The following is a 22,039-nucleotide window of genomic DNA, read 5'->3' as shown; positions in this document are numbered from 1 at the left end:
ATTTTTCAAATTTTTTTCCTATTTTTATATGTTTGTATATATAAAATAAATCCATAAACCCTTACTTTCCAATTGAATGGAAAATATTACATTTATATAAGTTAAAAAAATAGAATACACAAGAAAATAGATTGATAAAGTATTAGAAAAACAAAAAGACTAATTAAAGTCTTCCTCTTAACCTTTATAATCATATGTTCTTAAAAAGAAAATTTCAAAATAAATGGAATTAGCTAATCCATTTATTCAGAAGCTGGGATTTCAGATCCGGCACCAGCTTCAGATTTTTTATATTCTTCAAAAGCAGTTAAAGCATCTTCAAAATGACTGTTAAATAATTCATCATCTTCTAATAAAGCTAAGATTTCTTGATTATCTAAATCTAACATCATACCAGTAATTTTACCAGCAGCTTCTGGACCTTGAGCTTTACCAGTAGAAACAACCTTAGGATATAATTCTTCACCTAAAATTCTTTTATGTTGATCAGGTGGAGCACTTGCAAGAATAGCACCTAAATCTCTTTGTGGTCTACCACCCTTTTGTTGTTGTTGTTGTTGTTGTTGACCACGGTTGTTTGGGAAATATCCACCTCTGTTTTGACGGACTTGTTGTTGTTGTTGACCATTGTTGAAATCTGGATAACCTTGAGGTGGTAATCCATAAACTGGAACTGGTTGACCATTTGGTCCTGGTCTAGCCCATTGTTCTGGTCCACCAAATGGTTGATTTCTTCTCATCATCATTTGAGGATTTGGACCTGGGAATGGAGCATTACCTCTACCATTTGGAGGGAAAAAACCTTGTTGACCATAAAACATTGGTGGAATGAATTGACCTGGAATACCTCCGGTAGCAGCAGCATTTTGCATTCTCATTTGATTTCTAGCTTGAATTTGTTGTTCTAATTGAGATCTTCTAACATCTTTTCTTTGAGCTAAAGCAACATATAATGGTTTACCAACAAACATTCTTTGATTCATTTCAGTAATGGCTTTGGTAGCTTCTTCTGGAGTTGAGAAACAAACAAAACCAAAACCCTTAGATTTACCAGCTTCATCAACCATAACTCTAGCAGAAGTAATTGAACCAAATGGTTTAAATTCTTCTTCTAATTTTTCAGAATCAACAGTTTCATCTAAATTCTTAACAAATAAATTAACACCTTGATATTTAGATAATTTTTCTAATCTAGTTGATTCATATTGTTTTTTTAATTCTTCAATTCTTTCTCTCTTTTTTTGAGCTCTACCAACATAAATCTTTTGACCATTAATTTCTTTATCATTTAATTCATCAACAGCTTTAGAAGCAGATTGATGTTCAGCGAAATCAACAAAACCAAAACCTTTAGATTTACCTTCATTATCTTTTTCTAAATAAATAGAATTAATTCTACCATAAGCTTCAAATAAAGTTTTAAATTCTTCATCAGAAAATTCTAAATCAATGTTTTTAACATAAACATTAGTGAAGTTAGCTTTCATTTCTTCAAATTTAGATTCACGATCTTTTTTGGAGATATGTTTACCAACGAAAACTTCACGATCATTTAATAACATACCGTTAACATTTTCAATGGCAGCTTCAGCAGCTTCAGCAGTTTCATAATGAACAAAACCAAAACATTTAGATTGACCTAAATCATCAGTGGCAACCTTACAAGATAAGATTTTACCAAAAGCAGAAAAGGTATCATGTAAAGCTTTATTATCAATAGCAGGATGTAAGTTTTTAATAAAGATATTACCATCACCAGTTCTTCTAGCAGAAGGATCTCTTTGAGACCACATAATTCTACATGGTCTACCTTCAATAAGAGTATAGTTTAAATCTTCAATAGCTTTTTCACCATCATCAAGTTTATGATAATTAACATAAGCATAACCTAAAGATTTTTTAGAAATAGCATCACGACAAACTCTAATGGATGAAACTTGACCGATTGGAGAAAAGATTTCAAATAAAGTGGCTTCATTAATGTTTAAGTTCAATTCACCAACATATAAAGAAGCAGAACTATCAGCAACAGCAGAAGCGTCACCTTGTTCTTCACCTTCAACAGGAGCAGAAGTACCAGCGGCAGCGGCTACAGGAGCAGCAGCAGCATCTTCAGTAGCTGGGGCAGCAGCAGAATCAATGTTTAACTTTTCTAAAGATTCTTGAATAGCGTCAGCAGCAGACATCTTGGGAAGAAGGATTTGGAGGGGGGGTTGGGGTATTTTTTTTTAGATTTTATAAATATGATTTGACCTATTTGTAGATACAAAAGAGGTTGTTTTTTTTATATTTTTTTTGGGAGTTTTTTATATATTTTATTTCAATAAGAACTAGTCCTTTCTTAAAACAAAATAACCTTTAAAAATATAGTTTTAGGGGTTGGAGGGGTGGGAGTTGTTTGATCTGATTCAAAAACATAACTGGTTAGACCCATTTCGAAAAAAAATTTTTTTTTTTTGATGTTTGATAATTTTGGAAAATTATCACGTCCTGCACATAATTGTAGCAGAAAATTTCCTTTCACAAATAGAGGGAGCTCTAACTGAACGAAGAGATGAGACAGAGGATTAAGGGGAATCTTAAGGTTTACCCGGATTTTGGATCGGGGATTTTGGACACAAATGCACGACCGCTCATTTTTGCAGCAAATGGAGTGAATGGTAAGATATAAATATATATGGTACGATATGATCATGGTATGACACGGTATGAGCCTACATGGATTCAATATCTACAGGGATTCAATTGTCAATTAGTATAAATTTATTAAAAGTTATTATATAATACTTGTTACTATGTACAAGTCAGTTATATCACTTCAGGGAAGTGGTTGAGGTTTGACCCTTGACTCTATTATACATATCATTAATCTTTTTACTTGGTACTTTTGCTGGCCAATAAAGTCCAGCATAGGACCATAAATGTTTGTTTAATTTGGCTCTTTCAACATCATCTTTCTTTGGTTTTAATACTTGTTCAATATGATCTCCAATCGTAACTAATTCTTTTCTTAATATACTAGCCCATTCATGTTTATCAAGACCTTTATTACCTTTATGTAATCTGATTAAAGATTTAGATACTGGTTTTAATGATACTTTACAAACACCTTCATCCAAACTATCATACTCTAAATCATTATGTTGTTCATTAGTTTCATGTTTGATTTTGATATGATGAGGGTGACCATGATTATCAAGTCTAGGTGAATTGTTACTGGAAGTTACTGGTGAATGTTTATGACTTGGTTTCTTGGGTAATATCTTCTTTAATGAAAGTTCAGGTGATTGAGATTTGGTAGATAATTTCTTAACTTTAGTAGAAGTAGTAGGATTAGAAACTGTTGGCTCAGCTTTTGGTTTTCTAATTCTCTTCTTAGGAATAGCTCCACTACTTGGAGTTGAATTACCTGGTTCATCATCTTCTCTTAATAATGCAAACAAATAATCAACTCTTCTACCTAAATGAACAGCTCCAGGTACTTTCTTAGTTTTATCCTTACTAGATTTCTCTTTTTCATCAGCATTATTATTAGCAGTAGCATCTCCATTGGTTTCACCATCTTCTTTCTTAACGTCACCATTTTCATTCTCCTTTTCATTTTCAAGTTTAGGTCTAGATTCAACTTCTTTACTAAGAGGATGTGCACTACTGGATGATCCATTAGCTTGACTTCCAGCTACTGCAGGAACATTCTCTAAGAATAACTTATTTTGTAATCCTAAAATTGGATCATCTCTAATTTGTAACCATGATCCATACCCAAACTTAAATACACCTACTAATAACTTAGCATCATCCTTTGGACTCCATTCACATGACCAAGCGGAAACTTGTTTTGGATGTCTTGGTAAGATAAATGCTGTTGGATTCTCCTTTGGAATTAAAGCTTCTAAAACTTTCATATCAATAGGCCTACTTAATACTAATTCAGCATTAATATTCTTAACACCTTGATATTCAAATAATACCGCTTTCTTTTCCTTTTTCTTTGCAATCCAAAGTGCAGTGGTATTAGATTCATTATTATTCTTTTGTTCTAAAGCTTTCTTTTCTAATTCAGCTAAAGCTTTAGTTCTTCTTGCTTCTTCTTCTTTAACTAACTCTCTAGCAGTATTGATGATTTCATTATAAGCATGTTTAACTAATACAGGATTCTTATTAGTAATACTACCTTCTTCCACTAATTGTTCCCATTTACCAGTTAAATCACCTAATCTTAAAATAGATCTATAAATACCTCTGATTTCCTTTTCGGATAATTGATGATCACCAGCATTTCTTCTTCTTGGTCTACTTGAAGATGACAGATCTTCATCATCATCTTCAATATCACTAGGAGCGACTGATCCATTTTCAAATTTACGTACAGCTGCTTTTCTTCTTGAATACATGGCAATTTGTTGTTGTAAATATTCTTCATCAGCTTTTCTCTTTTCATCATCTTTCAATTTAGATAATTCTTCTTGTGGAATAATATCATCCCATTCCACATCAGCTTTATAATCAGTAACTTCAAATTGTTTTAAGAATTCTTCAGAACCTAAATTAGATTCTCCAAGATCAGGAGTTGTAACATGTTCTTCTGCATGACTTAAAACATCATCTAAATTCAAACCTTCTAATTTCTTTTGATTATCATTAGCATGAAACATATTTCCAGCCCCGAATTTTAAAATTTGACTCAATTGTTCAGTAGATGGTTCAGCTTTACTCTTCTTAGCATTTGGATCAGTTATACCTAATGAAATAATAGCATATTCTAAAATCATCTTTTTTCTAGCTCTTTCTAAAATTTGTTCTTCAACGGTATCTTTACTAACAAATCTATACACTGATACATGATTCTTTTGACCAATTCTATGAGCACGAGCCATGGCTTGTAAATCAGCTTGAGGATTCCAATCTGAATCAAATATAATAACAGTATCAGCCGTCATTAAATTAATACCTAACCCACCAGCTCTAGTACTTAAAAGGAAACAAAAATCTTTGGAATCAGGAGCATTGAAATGATCGATGGAGATTCTTCTTTGGGCAGACGGTATACCACCATCTAATCTTTGAAATTGATACCCTTTAATAGATAAATAATCTCCAAGAATATCTAATAATCTTACCATTTGACTGAAAATTAAGACACGATGACCTTCCTTTTTCAATCTTGTTAATAATTGTTCTAATAATACCATTTTACCAGATGACATAATAATACCTCTTAAGATATTATCTCTGGAAGCAGAACCCGCCTTAGCTAACACACGATCTTCAGCACCATCGAATAAGTAAGGATGATTGGAGGCTTTTTTCAATTCACTCATGACATTTAATAATGAAATTTGAGCCCCTTTATTACCAGCATTTAAAGCAGAATAATTCTTAGTAATGATATTTTTATAATATTCCGTTTGCATATCTGATAATTCAACTCTTAAAATACGTTCAGTCTTAGAAGGCAAGGACTTTTCCACATCTTTCTTTAATCTTCTTAATATAAACGGTTGAATTTTCTTTTGTAAATCTTTAATATATAATTCTTGTTCTTCATCAGGAGTTTCAAAATCAATTTCTTGTTCAATACTGAACTTACCGGGCATAAGGAAATCACATAATGCAGCTAATTCTTTCATATTGTTTTGTAATGGTGTACCAGTAATCAATAATCTATTTGAAACCTTAAATCCTCTTAATGATTCATATAATGAAGATTCGGCATTCTTTAATCTATGAGCTTCATCAACAGCTAAGAATTGCCATTTAACAGATCCTAATTCTGATCTATCCTTTAAAATATATTCATAAGTAGTTAATAAAACATTAAATTTTATTTTCCCGTTAGCATTATAAAATTCATAATCTCTAATTGTCTTTCTTGCTTGAGTATTACCTAAATAATAAAGACAATTAACATCAGGAGCCCATTTCTCAAAAGTTTCTTGCCAAGCAGGTACAGTTGATAAAGGTACTACCACTATATGAGGACCATTCTGTCTTCTAGCATAGATTAACCATGATAAGAATGCAATAGTTTGAACGGTTTTACCTAAACCCATTTCATCGGCCAAAATACCATTTTCATTTCTTGACCATAAAAAGGCCATCCAATTTAACCCTGTCAATTGGAAATCTCTTAATTCCCCATTTTTAATGAATACAGGTTGTTTGACCAATTTTTCAAATCTTGGACGTTGAGACATAGGATAATTTGCCGATAAATTAGGTAAGATTTTAGATTTAAGACGTTGTTGATATTTTGAAACCTGTTCAGGAGAGATTCTCGCAATTTCTTCACCATCTTCCCAAGAACATTCATCATAATAAAGTCTTCTCCATTTTACAAAATATTGTAATTTAGATTCCCCATTATCAGTTTCAATTCTTTCACTTTCCACAATTCTTTCCACTTGACAATATTCTTCTTGTTCATCTCTTTTTCTTTCTCTTTCGATATCCATAGCTTCAATATCTTCTCTTGTAGTTAAAGGATCATTTCTGATTTCTTGATCCGATAAAATGAATTGTTTAATATAATTTTCCACTTTTCTAAATCCTTTAAAATCTTTCAAGATTGACCATTTCTCCCAAGTATTATGTAAATGGGAAGCATCTGACCATTTTATTTTAAATAAATAATCTAATTTAGCATCTCCTGTTTGTTCAGCGTTATCTTCATTTAATTTATGATCCATTACTAAATCGACCCCTCTTTCATTTTCAGGTTCATTAGCTTGTTGATAATAGTAATAATCACCATTTTCATCATCATCATCTTCCATGGATCTATCAACTTCGCCATCACTTTCTAATAAATCATCATCATTATCATAATCGACATTATAATTTACAGTTTTACTATTTCTAGATGAGAATCTTATTTCTGCTGGTAAGCTTGGAGTTGTTGATCTTTTTGGAGTATGTGAATATTTTGATTTCATTGAAGATGACTTTGTTTTCAATTTCTTTTTCTTGACGTATCCTGAATCAACAAACTCATCATCATCTTCACTTGCTTCATCTTCTTCTTCCCCTTCATCGTCGCCTTCACTCTCATCTTCATCAAAGTTACGATCCACTTTCTTTTTCTTCCTCTTTGGAATATCATAATCTTCTTCGTCACTTTCTACCAATGTAGCTACTCTTCTCTCTCTAGTAGATCTTCTTAATCCATACAATTCAGGATTGAGTTCTGCTTCTTCAGGCACAATAGGCTTCACCATGATGATTTATCTGTATTATATGGGTTGATATGATTGATTGATTGGAAAATATTAATGTAATGAAATGAAGAAAAAAATAGTATGTTAACTATGTAAAGTTCGGGATGATATATCTTTGTAATGAACAATCAAAGATATCAGTCTATATATAACGGTATCAATAAACAATGATCCGATATTACCCAAGTAATAACTCTTCAAAATTATAGAGTTACAACGATTAGAATAATAATATAAAAAAAATGACAGTCCTTTTGAAAAACCAAAGTTGAATTGATCAATATGGCACTATTTCAAGTCTGGATTTGAACCACCACAATTGTCAATATCAGTAAGGATTTCCTTGATTCAACTTATCCACTATATGATATGGATCTTGTATGATGGGTGATATAATGTTGTAAATGTGTGATCGATTTAGGCGTAAAAAGATTACTTTTTAAAAAAGTAAGAAAAAAAAACAGGGAGGAGGGAAAAAACCGACGACAACGACAACAACGACAAGAATTTAATTTTATAAAGTTTAACTATGTAGAATGTTAAAGGAAATGAATTACAAAAGTTTTTAATATGATAATTTGGAATGGATGGAAGAGTGACTTATATTCAAATCTATAAACTATAAATTAAGGATGATAAAGGGTTCATTCAACAGGTCAATACATGAGTATGTTAATTCCAATAGCAAAAAAAAAAAATGGGTGGCAGAATGGAGATGGAGTCGGAAGGGAAGGAACGTGAACGGTGATTGAAAGGAAGTGATCAATTGGTCTAGATAGAACCTCATGACAATTTTGCAGCCAACAATAGTAGTTATCATAAATTCAGTAGTCAACATCAAACGTATATGAAAACATTAACCAGTAATATATCAAGTACAGATGATAAATGAATAAAAGCATTATTCAAAGAAGAAGAAAACCAAACTTAAAGACAACAACGTTATTATCAGATTCAAGCAACTTTTTCCAACCACCAACGATATACCAACAGCATTTTTCCTGGCAACACCATAGTTAACACCAGCCAACAAAAATCAAAAAAAAAAAATTGACAACCATCTAGAAAACACAATGATAGCATCAATCAAAATATGATTGAATACAACGAATCAAACAATCTTGAAAGATCATGAATCGATCAATAATGGAATAGCTCATATAAAGATTGCAAAAAAATTGGTTGCAACCATAGTTAACAAGGAATGAAATCTGGGATTTCTCCTCCATTGTTATGGACAACAAGGCCATAAACAACATAGTGATGAATCAATCAAAGCAACTGATTTAATCAATGCAAGATTGATCTAATCCATCACATGATTGTCACATGTGTCAGCATACTTACTTCTGATGATATACATCATTGAATGATTGATCGATTAAACCATAATTCTATAGTTAAACATAACAATTTGATAGCAATTGGCCGTTTTTTTTTAATTTATAATTTTTGTGGAAATTGATCCCTTTTTATTTCTTAATGGGATATATTTTGTCAATCCACGCACGACTTTTTTCAATAAGAGTTACCCGGAATGAAAAAGGTCGTGCGTTTTAGTACAAGTCTTGTTTCAGAGTTAATTATAACTATAACTGTCTAACCATGTTACAATATAGTTAGTTAAGAAATGAATAGAGTGATGACTTAATATGTTTCAAATTATATAGTGTCAATTTGACAATGCTATAACATTTATAACATTAGCTCTAACATAGTACTACAACTACCATTCATTTCATATTAATTAGTTACCATAAGCTCTATCAATCTTATACCTTTTGTTACCCTTAGCTAACCCAATCATTTAGTGTTATTTAGTAATCCTATACTCAGATTTACTCGTATGTAACCGCGTCTTATATATCTTATAACCTTTAATCTCAGTGTAAATTTGATCCCTAATATTAGCCATCTGATGAATTCCTGCATACAAACGAAAAAAAAAATTTATTTTTACATCAAAACATAAACCTCAAATCTAAAACTCCATTTGAAGGTAGAATAACTTGTATCATATATTCAAATCAAACTTCCTTTAAAGAGAGTATTACATTCAATATCCAATGTCAGATAAGGGAACAAGAATTGCTATTGTCAACACTGATAGGTGTAAACCTAAAAAGTGTAGACAAGAATGTCGTAAAGGTTGTCCAGTGGTTAAAACTGGTAAATTATGTATTGAAGTTACACCAGCATCAAAGATTGCTTTTATTTCAGAAAATTTATGTATTGGGTGTGGTATTTGTGTTAAGAAATGTCCATTCGATGCCATTCAAATTATTAATTTACCAACCAATTTAGAATCAGAAACTACTCATAGATATTCTGCTAATTCATTTAAATTACATAGATTACCAACTCCAAGACCAGGTCAAGTCTTAGGTTTAGTAGGTTCAAATGGTATTGGTAAATCCACCGCCTTAAAGATCTTAGCTGGTAGACAAAAGCCAAATTTAGGTAGATATGATAATCCTCCTGATTGGCAAGAAATTATAAGATATTTCAGAGGTTCTGAATTACAAAATTATTTTACTAAAATATTGGAAGATGATATGAAAGCTATTATTAAACCTCAATATGTGGATAGTATTCCTCAATCATTAGCTAAATCAAAAGTTAAAACCGTTGGTGGAATCTTAAAAGCTAGATTAGAAAGAACTGAACATTATGATTATTTATTAAAAGTATTGGAATTAGGACATATTTTAGATAGAGAAATTGAACAATTATCAGGGGGTGAATTACAAAGATTTGCTTTAGGGGTTACATGTGTTCAAGATTTCAGTGTTTATATGTTCGATGAACCATCTTCATATTTAGATGTTAAACAAAGATTAAGAGCTGCTGAAGTTATTAGATCTTTATTATCTGCTACTACTTATATTATTTGTGTGGAACATGATTTATCCGTTTTAGATTATCTTTCCGATTTCGTTTGTATTTTATATGGTGCTGCTTCAGTTTATGGGGTTGTTTCATTACCATCATCAGTTAGAGAAGGTATCAATATCTTTTTAGATGGTCATATTCCAACGGAAAATATGAGATTTAGAACTGAATCATTACAATTTAGATTAGCTGATGCTGCTGAAGGTTTAATCTTAGATAAATCAAATGCTATGACTTATCCAAATCTTGTTAAAACTCAAGGTGAATTCAAATTAACCGTTGAAACTGGTGATTTTACAAATTCAGAAATTTTAGTTATGATGGGTGAAAATGGTACTGGTAAGACTACATTCTGTAGATTATTAGCTGGTTTAATAGCTCCTGATGACGGAGTTCAAATGCCAAAATTAAATATTTCATTCAAACCTCAAAAAATTGCTCCAAAATTCCCTGGTACTGTTAGACAATTATTCTTTAAAAAAATTAGAGCATCATTCTTACATCCTCAATTTCAAACTGATGTGGTTAAACCATTAAAAATTGAAGATATCTTAGATAATGAAGTTAAAACTTTATCGGGTGGGGAATTACAAAGAGTTGCTATTGTATTAGCTTTAGGGGTTCCAGCTGATATTTATCTTATTGATGAACCTTCTGCTTACTTAGATTCTGAACAACGTATTATTTGTTCTAAAGTGATTAGAAGATTTATTTTACATGCTAAGAAAGCTGCCTTTGTGGTAGAACATGATTTCATTATGGCCACTTATTTAGCTGATAGAGTTATTGTCTTTGAAGGTCAACCATCTATTAATGCTAAAGCTTTAGCTCCAGAATCATTATTAACTGGTTGTAATAGATTCTTAAAGAATTTAAATGTTACATTTAGAAGAGATCCAAATTCTTATAGACCAAGAATTAATAAGAAAGATTCTCAAATGGATAAAGAACAAAAATCTTCAGGAAATTATTTCTTCTTGGATAGTACTGGATTGTGAAGAACTTTGCAATTCCAAATTTTAGTCATTTCATTTCATTCTTGGGTTATCATACTTTTTCATCATTAAGAAATCATCAATCAAATTGGTTTCTTATTCTCCTTCACTTGTACATTAGTGTTCCAATTTTAAATTGGAAAGTTTACGACGTTCCTTAGTCATTATTCCATACTACATATATCAGACAATAGTCTTTCCTTGTTCATCAAACAAACCATTTTTCATGGAATATGGATGCTCAGTTGTTTCCTCCTTTTAGTAAGCATACCAATTCCATCTTCTCTCGCGTTCCACCGCATTCTACTTTGATCTCTCAACTTCGATTCTCTAAATTCAATCTCTCTCTCTTTCCCCTTTTGTTTGAACAGGATATATGTATGGTAATAGTTTAAATATTTGGATGGTATGACTCTTGGCTACGTCGCCCGCTCTTCTCATTTTATAGATATGTATTTAAGCTACTAGTATATATACCCTATTTATTAATCTAATATAATTGAAACATAGCAAAAAGTTATTAGCGTAAAACTAAATTTTTCACCAGATCAATTTGAAAAAAAGTGCACTGTCAACCAAAACAGCGTTGAAAAAAAAAGTTTGGCTGCTGTTCTGTTAGATTCTTTTAACTTCTATTACCCTTACAACTTTACAATCAATACAATCAAGTGAAAGATGAGTCAGCTTGCACCACCGCAACATGCCCATCCTGGTGCTCAACCTGGTGTTGAACAAGTTCAAACCACAAATCAAAGAAGTCCAGTGGCTGTAAATATCGCCAATTATTTGTTTCAGAATCCAATCTTGAAACAAAGAGTTGGGTTGATGGATAATGAAAGAGATATGTCATTTTTTAGATACAAACGTTTGAATAGAGCTTTATTAAGTGAAGATTATAAGACTCGTCAAGCTAATCCTAGAAATGGTTTGATTCCCATCAATGATGATGCCGAAGCTCAAAGAGTATTAATATTATTGATTCAAAATCAATTAATTATTCCTATTAATAAATTACATTATGCTGAAATCAAAGCTAAAAGAGGATGGAAACCAAATAAGACTAAGCCAACCTTAACCAAGGGTGAAAAGGCCTTTCTTGATCCTGATGCTTATTATGGTTGGTTATATGCTAAACCAAATCCATTTCAATTATTATATAGTATCTTAGCTGTGATTGGAGTATTTACTGTTATTTTATTCCCATTATGGCCATATTTTATGAAGAGAGGGGTTTGGTATTTATCAATGGCAGCATTGGGCTTGATTGGATTATTCTTTGTTGTTGCTATTGTTAGATTGATCTTGTATGTTATTTCCTTAGTGGCATTACCAAAACCTTTCTGGTTATTTCCTAATTTATTTGAAGATTGTGGAGTCATTGAAAGTTTCCAACCTCTTTATGGATGGGAAGAACCAAAAAAGAAGAAATCAAAAAAGAGTAAAGCCAGTGCTAGTGGTGAAACTGCTGCTGCTACTCCAAGTGAATCAGTCTCAAGTGCCAGTAACACCACTTCTAGTGGTGCTAACGTTGTAGCTAATGGATCAGCTACTACCAAACGTAGAGCTGTATTAGAAGAAGTTGACGAAGAATAGATGTCCCTAATTATTCTATATAGATACCATCATCATCTAAGTAATAATATTTGCAGTATAATACATGAATTAAAGTTATATATATAGAATTTACAGTACTGGTTGTAGACTTCCTAATTAGGCAATGTTTAGCAGAATAAAAGCGCGTTTACACAGACCTAAAAAAAAGTGACTACATCATAAAAAAGAAGAGAGGTGTAATTAACAGAATTAGGCAACCAAATTGATTATCATTAAACTCAGTCAAACATCAGTTACGACGATATGGTGCTTATTAACGACTTATCATTCAATCAGGATTACTCATGTATATCGTTATCGACTTCAGAGTATCATAAGATATTTAATTGTGAACCGTTTGGAGAGTTTTACGCTTCTAATCAAGGAGGGATAAAGCGATCGATATCGAATTCAATTGAAGAAGAAACCAATATCAATAATGGGATACGACTGAGAGCTGGTAGTTTAGCTGGATTGAGTATCGATGGAAATGGTGATGGCGATGAAGTAGGGTATCCTACTGCATATTTGAAGATGTTGTTCTCTACATCATTAACTATTATCATTCCAGATTCAAACAATAAGTTAGGGAAACGAGTTTTAAAAATATACAATTTAAAGCAGAATTTAAAGATTTGTGAATTAAATTTTAGTTCTAATATCATTAATATCAAATTAAATCGAAAGAGATTACTTGTATTTTTGGAAATTGGTCAAATTTACATTTATGATTTAAGTTGTGTTAGATTAATAAAGATTCTTGATATTAATTCATATTTCAATGATACTACCAATACCACTTCGGAGCTAATCGGTGATTTATGTTCAAGTAATGATGAAAGGTCTTATCTTGTATTACCAATCTCAGCCATAAATGATCAAACCGATTTATTTAATGCTGAACCATTAGCTTCAAATGGTGGTGGAAATGGGAATTCTCCATCTAGAAGTAATTCAACTCCTTCAACTCCATTATTAAAACCAAGTGATTCGACCATTATCAATAATAATTTGGATTCATTGATTGTGTATACTTCTAAAGATCATCATCTTGCCAAAAAATCAAATATAACTCTTGATGATTTAAAGAAAGATAGTCAAGGTTGGATTATAGTTTATGATACCATAGCTTTAAAGCCCAAATTAATCTTTAAAGCTCATAATTCAGCCATTGGGAAGATATCAATCTCTAATGATAAGATTGCAAGTGCATCTATTAAGGGAACTATTATTAGAGTATTTACAATTCAAGAAGATAGTAATAATGAAACATTAAGAATTTCTCAAGTTTTAAGTTTAAGAAGAGGTCATAATCTTGCTAAGATTAATGCTTTAAGTTTTAATTCTGATAATAGGATATTAGGATGTGGATCTGAAAGTAATACGATTCATTTTTTTAAATTGGATGATTCAGATGAATCTCATAATGATGAAGGAGGTCATGACGATGACGATGATAATGATGAAGATAGTGATAATGAAGGTGGTGGAGCAGGTGATGATGGTGGTGAATCAAGTAGTAGATCATCGGAAGATTTGAATGAGAATTTAGCTAATTTATTATTATCCAAACCAACACAAGCGACACCTCAAGCTTCCAATAAAGATAATGAAAGTAATGGTAAATCAAGTTCATATTTTAGTTTTGCTACGTTAAAGCAAACTAAAAAGTTAATTAATAATCAATATACTAAATCAATTATTAAGAAATTACCCTATAAGGATTATTTTGATAATTTAATTTGGGAACCACCAAGAAGATCATTTGCTTATATTAAATTACCAGAGTATACTCCACCTCATTATCTGCATCATCAAGATTTAGAAGATCTGTTTCAACTGCAATCACATCGTCATGATACAAATAATAGAGTTGAGATTGGGTTTAATAATCTGTTGATATTATTAGCCAGTTATCAAACGGGTATATTCTATCAATATCAATTACCAAATTATCGTAAACATCATCATCACCATCATCATCTGAATGGTAGCAAAGGTGAAGAACACGAAGAAGAAAAGAGAGAAGAGTGTTATTTAATTAATCAATATAATATGATTTAGGGAAAGTAAGGGAAGGAAGTTCTGGGAATACAGAGCACATATATAGGTTTTAGGTTTTTATATATATATAATTATATAATTTTATAGGTTTTAATTTGATATTTTCAGTTCTACGTTTATTTTTACCCCAGTTTTCCGTTGTGAGATCGAATCTCCGAAACTTGAATTCATCGTAACTTGACCAAAACATGATCAAATTGGTTCAAAATAGTCTTGAATGATTCAATTATATCAGTAATACCCATATAAAACATAATATTTAATCATCTTATACTGAATTATTAATATAAATCAATAATTATAAAATACTATAGCCAATTACATCCATACACCAATACTTAACCACACCAAACACCCAGACATTTTTTTTCACAGTCGCCAATAAAAAATTTTCCCGTGGAAAAGCCATTTGAGGATCGATCCAGAACAGTTCAGAGTTCACATCCCCACTTCAATATCAAAAGTGTATATAAAACCATCATTAAATTCCATTTATCCAATTTTTCCATTATTTCCTATTTCTGTAATGTTAAGATCTAGTTTCAGACCATCTATAATAGGACGAAGATCTGCATCAGTATTATTAACAGCAAGTGTCGGTACATCCAAAAGAATGGTATCTTCTTCATCATCACTCAGTAACAATGCCACCAGTGCAACAACCTCCAATCAAGAACCAGATGTGGTGTTGTTTCAAAACAAGAACTCTGCTAGAATCATTAATTTGAATAGACATAAGAAATTGAACTCATTGAACACTAAGATGGTCAATTTGATCACTCCTCGTTTACTTGAATACTCGAAATCATCATCTAATAATGTTGTCATTTTAACTTCTGATTCTCCAAAAGGATTATGCGCTGGAGGTGATGTGGCTGAATGTGCCGTTCAAATCTTGGAAGGTAATCCAGGATATGGTAGTGACTTCTTCCAACAAGAATATAACTTGAATTATCTTATTTCTACTTATAATAAACCATATGTTGCCCTTATGGATGGTATCACTATGGGTGGAGGTGTTGGTTTATCAGTTCATGCTCCATTTAGAATTGCTACTGAAAAGACTAAATTAGCCATGCCAGAAATGGATATTGGTTTCTTCCCTGATGTGGGTACTACTTTCTTCTTACCTAAATTAGATGATAAATTAGGGTATTATTATGCTTTAACTGGTGAAATCTTAAATGGGTTAGATGCTTATTTAGCAGGTTTTGCAACTCATTACATTCATTCTGAAAAATTACCTCATTTAATCAACAGATTATCAAATTTACAACCTCCAGTTATAAACGATATCAAAACCGTCACCAATGATGTTTTAACTCATCAATCAGAATATTTCGCTCAAGTTAATCAAGCCATTGAAGAATTCAGTGAAAATAAATTACCTGAAGATTATAAATCACCCCTTTCAATTGCTGATCGTTTAGTTATCAAAGAAGCATTTTCTCAACCATCCATCAATGATTCCATTAAATTCTTAGAAAATGAAGGAAGTGAATTTTCCAAACATTTACTTAAAAGATTAAGTATCAAACCATTAAGTTCTCTTACTATTGCTTATGAATTATTAAAATTAGGAGAAAAAAACACTATCAAGGAACAATTCAAACAAGAATTAGTCGCCGCTACTAATATCATGAATATCCCAGCTGGTAAAAATGATTTCGTTTTAGGTGTATCTCATAAATTAATCAATAAGATAAAATCTCCTTCATTCCCTCAATGGCATGATGCAAATGTCAATGATGAATTCGTCAAATCAATCTTAAACTCATCTATGAAGACCGCTATTGACTTAGCTAATCCATTAATCAATCCATTCTTTGGAGTTGATTTCAAAAATTATCCTCATCATATGGGTTTACCTTCAAACCAACAAGTGGCTGATTATATCACTGGTAATGATGGTTCAGGTAGATCTTACTTACCAACTCCAACCGAAGTAGCTAAATTCTTTTCTAAACATACTAATAACAAATTAGGAATTGAATTTAAAGTTAACCAAATCTTGGAATTACATGGTGAAGCTTCTAAATATGATAACAAATATGTATCATGGAAAGATTAATGATCAACTAGAATAGATTTATTTATTGTACATAGAACAAAAAAACGACATTAGGCAAACAAAAAAATACAATACAGCTTTTATTATTAATAATACATAATTTCTCTCTCTACTTAAACTTTTCGACAATTAAATCTTCACCCAACTCTTCATAATCAGCTTTAGTAACAAACCAATTATCTAAGGCGATCTTGACACTGTTAGATTCAATACCTTCTTCATTATTGGAAACATCATTTAACATATTAGCTAAATTACATGCACCTAACCAACTACCAAATTGTCTATCCCAAATCTCATTAGATGGATCAGCACTGGATGAATGTCTTATGGTTTGAACGTTATATATGAATGCATAACCTGAATAAACTTCTTGAATTGAAAGTCTAAGATCATTTAAAATCTTTTCGGGTAAACCATTTAAATTTGATGAACCACCAGTAATTAAAATATTTCCTAATAATTCTTTAAATATTTCTGTGAATTTAGCGTATTTGTTATGAGATGAGGATGATTCATTATTGGCAGGTAATAAAGTATGTTGTAAACTCTTTAAAGCAAAGAATACTAAGTTTACTATACCATGAGTGTTTGGTTTATCAGGAGTGGCTTCTGGTAAAGTTATGTTTGGTAATTTATGTAAGGTTGGATTTATAACGTTAAGTAATAAGTTTGGTGAATCATCAACACTAATATGAGATTGATTATCTAATTGGAAATGTTTTAATTGGAAATTCATTGATAAGTTCTTATATTCTTGTAAGACATTATGACTGGTATAATAATGCTTAAATGGTTCACTGGCTTTAGCATAACTTGAAGGTAATAAACTTTCAATACTAGTTTTGGTTTGTAAATAGTTCAACACATGTAAGTTGACGAAATCACCAGCATATTTGGAATGGAAACTTGATTTATTTTGAATTATACCATCCAATATTGGTGTCACACTGGCCACAGACGAACCAATATCAATCACTATACCAGTTGATTTACCAGCACGGTATAATTGTGATAATGGTGATTTCACTAAGGAAAATATAGGAACTTCAAAATTCTCAAACACAATTTGAGTAGTGGCTAATTTATTCTTTGATGTATTCCATGATTGTTCAGTCATAACTAATGGATATTCCTTTGAATCAATTGATGAATGACTATCAACATTATTATATACATATTCCCAATTCTTAACTATATGATCAAAGTCATAGATGATCCCATTATCCAATAAGGTCATGATTTCATTCTCAGGTTGACTATCGATCTCTTCATCACCAATCACAAATGATTCTGGGTTATTAGGATCGATAGAATAATTGGAATTGAACACTAATGATGGTAAGTCTTCCAGAGCAAAACCTGCCTTTGTAGTATATGACCCATTGTCTATAACCACTGCTGGGGATGTATAGGCCATTGTTCTTATCTTATGTTCTTCTTATATTCTTCTAACCTTTGGTTGCCTATTTCAAACCTCAATTCAATCAGTTTGTTGATACTTGTTGAAAAAAAATCCATACACCATAAATGTAAAATGTCGCGTGAATAGAAAATGTCGCCGAAGAGAAGCGACATTAACTGCATCTAGACCAAATTGAATATATGATTAATCAAATTTAATGGTAGGTGAAGAGAAGGGAAGTTAACTGTTTCTTTTCATTTCAACAAGACACATCTAGATACAATGATAAGAAGGACTATAACGAAGAAAAATACACTTAGGCTGTTCCAAAGGTATCTTCAGACTGCTCCTATTCCAACTTTCCAAACTTCTGTATTAAGAAATGGTTTAACTGTGGCAAGTGAAGTTATGCCAGGAACTAGAACTGCAACAGTTGGTGTTTGGATTAATGCTGGTTCAAGAGCTGATAATCCTAAGAATAGTGGTACTGCTCATTTCTTAGAACATTTAGCATTCAAAGGTACCAATAGAAGAAGTCAAGCTAATTTAGAATTAGAAATTGAAAATTTAGGATCTCAAATCAATGCTTATACTTCTAGAGAAAACACAGTTTATTATACTAAATGTCTTTCCAAGGATATTGATCAAAATGTGGATATCTTAAGTGATCTTTTAACCAAGTCAAAGTTGGAAGAAAGAGCCATAGAGAATGAAAGACATGTTATCTTACAAGAAAGTGATGAAGTTGATAAAATGTTTGATGAAGTGGTATTTGACCACTTACATGCTGTTGCTTATAGAAACCAAGATCTTGGTAGAACTATCTTAGGCCCAAGAGAATTAATTAAAACTATTGATCGTAATGATTTAGTCAACTATATCACTACCAATTATAAAGGTGATAGAATGGCTTTAATAGGAGTTGGATGTGTTGATCATAATGAGTTAGTGGAAAAGGCAGAAAAATATTTCGGTAACATTAAACAATCAGAAGTACCATTCAAACAAAATGGTGAAGATTTACCTATCTTTTATGGTGATGAAATTAGAATTCAAGATGATTCATTACCAACTACTCATTGTGCCTTAGCTGTTGAAGGTGTAAGTTGGTCTGCCCCAGATTTCTTTACTGCATCAGTTGCAAATGGTATTGTCGGTACTTGGGATAGATCTGTTGGTATTGGTTCCAACTCTCCATCTCCTCTTGCTGTCACTGCTGCCTTAGGTGGTCCAAATAATACCCCTGTGGCCAATAATTATATGGCTTACACTACTTCTTATGCTGATACTGGATTAATGGGTGTTTACTTTTCAGCTGATAAAGATGCTGATTTAAAATTATTTGTTGATGCTGTTTTCCAAGAATGGGCAAGATTAAAATCAGGTAAAATAACTGATGAAGAGGTAGAAAGATCAAAAGCTCAATTAAAAGCTTCTTTAGTGTTAGCATTAGATGATTCAACTGCTATTGCTGAAGATATCGGTAGACAATTAGTCAATACTGGATTCAGATTATCACCAGAAGAAGTTTTCGAAAGAGTCGAATCAATCACCAAACAAGATGTGGTTGACTGGGCTAATTACAGATTAAAAGATAAACCAATTGCAGTTTCTGCCATTGGTAACGTTAAAAATTTACCATCTCATGAATACCTTACAAAGGGAATGTCCTTATAAATACTCTATTATTAATAAAAATTGTACATAGAATTTCTTTTTTTTTGCTTCATATGGACATTATTTATACATACTAATAAAGATTACGATTTGTCAATAATATCAACAGCAGAAGATACATTATCTGCATTATCATCATCATTAATTTCTTGTTCAACTGTTCCTTCTTTGATCAAGATATCTTCCAGTGGAACTCGTTTCATTATTTCTGCGGGTCGGAAAAGTTTACCAATATTCTCTATCCATCTTCTCCTCTTTTCTAAGAGAGTTCTTAATCCATTATTTGCAGCTAATTGTTGTGGGGTAGTTGTATCCACCTTCTTCTTCTTACTCTTACCCTTAAGACGTTTCATGTATGCTTGATCGACTTGTTTATCCAAATCTTCCAATATAGCACAATATTCTTGATATGCAATTTGCTCTTCCACAATAGGGATTAGTTTCTTTCTGTTGGCCTTGTTTCTACTTACAACTTCTCTTAATTCTCTTTGTAGTGATCTTATTTCAGCACATACTTCATCATCTTCTTTATTTTTAATCCAATCATCATTGTCAATGATACTTGAACTTGATTTTTTAAGTCTTCCAATCCCATTTTGTTTAATCTTTTGACCTGTATCTTCATCATTTATCGGTAAGTTCATGAATATACCAATATATTTCAACTCTCGTTTAAGTCTATCTTCAATAGTATTAAAGTCGTTAATATCACTAGTTAATTTATAATCTTCACCACTATCTAATTGAGTAGCAATAATATCATTATCTTGTGCATTTTTTTCTTCATCATTTCCACTTCCACTGGCATCTTTACCATCCATATCTTCATCTTCATCTTCACCATTGGTTTCTCTTGTACTTAAGATAGCAGATAATAATCTGCTTGATAATGGACCACAGCTTATATCTTCAGTATATAACATATCATCATTCAAAGCATCGACTGTACCTTTTGCCTTATATGAATCAGTTGGAGGTTGTTGGTATGCTGGTGAGTTTAATTTTGAACTTAAGGTGGCATCTTCATCAGCCCAAACATCAGCATAAAATCTACCTAATTTTGGAATTAAAAATGGCATGACTTCAGGATCATAATCCGTCTTTTCCATACCGGGTTGAATTATATATCTTTCGTTTAAGAACTCAATATCTTCATTCAGGAATGGTCTGAAGAATGATTCGATGTACGATTGATATGTCGTGAATTGAACTTGATTACTTGGAGGCTTATTCTTTGAAAAATCAATATTTGGGATGGTACCAGGTAAGAGGTTTAATAAATCATTTTCAGGATAAGACGCTACACCATATTTCTTTTTGAGATATTCTTTACCTTGAGTTTCTAATCCATGGTTTGATTCTGACCATAAACCTAATTCTGCTATAGCTTCTGCAGGTAAAGTTTGGGAGGTAACATATTCTGATTTTGGATTTTTCAATCTAGTGTCATTATCATGAGTGAAAGAACCCGATTGAATTGGTGGTACTGGATCATCCTTGGAGTTTACTTTCCCATTACCATTACTTTCAACTTCTTCACCATCAGTTATTTTTCGTTTCTTATTAGACTCACTATCTTCTTCATCTTGATCATCATCAGCAAGATCACGTTTTCTCTCTGACACAACTCCATCTTCTTGATCCTCTTCACCTTCATCATCTGCGTCTTCATTTTCATCTTTGTTTAATAATTGCTTGATTTTATTAAGAATAGAGTCGTCTGACAGTTCTACTTCACTCAATTCACGTTTTAAATTATTCAATAATTTACTTAAATTCAAAAGGATATTAACACTAGGTATCGTCCTCACAGAATCACCATCCAATAATCCTACTGAATTGTCATATGATAACTTTAATTCATTTATGATGTCATCTAATGTAGTGGAGGCAGAATGTGTACTTGAATCTGTTTTTGCCGACATGATTATAATGAAATTGAGAATGAAATTGATACAGTTTTTTAATCTGAGTGAAACACCTAACCCGTTAAATGTCTATGTCTTATTCCACGCTAATTCTAAGTAATTCCAATAAATAGATTAAATGATCTCTATAAACCAATAAACCATATATTATTAATTGGTAATTTTGATTTTGTATACCTGAATTTTTTTTGTTTTCA

At 31.6% G+C, this 22,039-nt stretch overlaps 9 protein-coding genes across 9 annotated transcripts; 5 read left to right on the top strand and 4 right to left on the bottom strand. All coding sequences in view use genetic code 12, as the record gives it.

Moving 5' to 3' along the window:
• Position 1: 1 nt before the first annotated feature.
• DFJ63DRAFT_104702 (polyadenylate-binding protein) lies at positions 2 to 2,500 on the bottom strand. Its single transcript, XM_064903189.1, has one exon. It carries the CDS (start codon positions 2,184 to 2,186, stop codon positions 243 to 245), a length of 1,944 nt encoding a protein of 647 aa, XP_064762513.1. The 5' UTR covers positions 2,187 to 2,500; the 3' UTR covers positions 2 to 242.
• A 313-nt stretch (positions 2,501 to 2,813) lies between these two features.
• On the bottom strand, positions 2,814 to 7,217 carry DFJ63DRAFT_286786 (chromatin-remodeling ATPase; the record flags this gene model as incomplete). The annotated part of the gene is made up of 2 exons (XM_064905003.1): positions 2,814 to 3,511; positions 3,653 to 7,217. The coding sequence occupies 2 exons, from the start codon at positions 7,215 to 7,217 to the stop codon at positions 2,814 to 2,816; spliced, it is 4,263 nt and encodes a 1,420-aa protein (XP_064762512.1).
• Positions 7,218 to 10,012: 2,795 nt separating this feature from the next.
• RLI1 (Fe-S cluster-binding ribosome biosynthesis protein) lies at positions 10,013 to 11,588 on the top strand (the record flags this gene model as incomplete). Its single annotated transcript, XM_064907595.1, has 2 exons — positions 10,013 to 10,907; positions 11,476 to 11,588. 2 exons carry the CDS (start codon positions 10,013 to 10,015, stop codon positions 11,514 to 11,516), a joined length of 936 nt encoding a protein of 311 aa, XP_064762511.1. The 3' UTR covers positions 11,517 to 11,588.
• SEC62 (Sec63 complex subunit) lies at positions 11,444 to 12,790 on the top strand. Its single transcript, XM_064903186.1, has one exon. The coding sequence runs from the start codon at positions 11,780 to 11,782 to the stop codon at positions 12,695 to 12,697; it is 918 nt and encodes a 305-aa protein (XP_064762510.1). The 5' UTR covers positions 11,444 to 11,779; the 3' UTR covers positions 12,698 to 12,790.
• A 1-nt stretch (position 12,791) lies between these two features.
• On the top strand, positions 12,792 to 15,024 carry DFJ63DRAFT_107185 (uncharacterized protein). The gene is made up of 2 exons (XM_064903197.1): positions 12,792 to 14,135; positions 14,166 to 15,024. Exons 1-2 carry the CDS (start codon positions 12,962 to 12,964, stop codon positions 14,759 to 14,761), a joined length of 1,770 nt encoding a protein of 589 aa, XP_064762509.1. The 5' UTR covers positions 12,792 to 12,961; the 3' UTR covers positions 14,762 to 15,024.
• Positions 15,025 to 15,374: 350 nt separating this feature from the next.
• EHD3 (mitochondrial 37S ribosomal protein mS47) lies at positions 15,375 to 16,832 on the top strand (the record flags this gene model as incomplete). The annotated part of the gene is made up of 1 exon (XM_064904905.1): positions 15,375 to 16,832. One exon carries the CDS (start codon positions 15,375 to 15,377, stop codon positions 16,830 to 16,832), a length of 1,458 nt encoding a protein of 485 aa, XP_064762508.1.
• A 55-nt stretch (positions 16,833 to 16,887) lies between these two features.
• On the bottom strand, positions 16,888 to 18,469 carry DFJ63DRAFT_105973 (uncharacterized protein). The gene has a single exon (XM_064903196.1). The coding sequence runs from the start codon at positions 18,250 to 18,252 to the stop codon at positions 16,942 to 16,944; it is 1,311 nt and encodes a 436-aa protein (XP_064762507.1). The 5' UTR covers positions 18,253 to 18,469; the 3' UTR covers positions 16,888 to 16,941.
• Positions 18,470 to 18,519: 50 nt separating this feature from the next.
• MAS1 (Mas1p) lies at positions 18,520 to 19,914 on the top strand (the record flags this gene model as incomplete). Its single annotated transcript, XM_064904984.1, has 1 exon — positions 18,520 to 19,914. The coding sequence occupies one exon, from the start codon at positions 18,520 to 18,522 to the stop codon at positions 19,912 to 19,914; it is 1,395 nt and encodes a 464-aa protein (XP_064762506.1).
• An 83-nt stretch (positions 19,915 to 19,997) lies between these two features.
• NGG1 (histone acetyltransferase) lies at positions 19,998 to 21,839 on the bottom strand (the record flags this gene model as incomplete). The annotated part of the gene is made up of 1 exon (XM_064908088.1): positions 19,998 to 21,839. The coding sequence occupies one exon, from the start codon at positions 21,837 to 21,839 to the stop codon at positions 19,998 to 20,000; it is 1,842 nt and encodes a 613-aa protein (XP_064762505.1).
• Between the last annotated feature and the right edge of the window lie 200 nt (positions 21,840 to 22,039).

Source organism: Scheffersomyces coipomensis (genome assembly GCF_036884675.1).
Source record: "Scheffersomyces coipomensis strain NRRL Y-17651 chromosome Unknown DFJ63scaffold_3, whole genome shotgun sequence".
NCBI classification, from domain to species: Eukaryota; Fungi; Ascomycota; class Pichiomycetes; order Serinales; family Debaryomycetaceae; genus Scheffersomyces; species Scheffersomyces coipomensis.
Note: the sequence above shows the minus strand (reverse complement) of the source record. Positions and strands in the feature narration are given on the sequence as shown.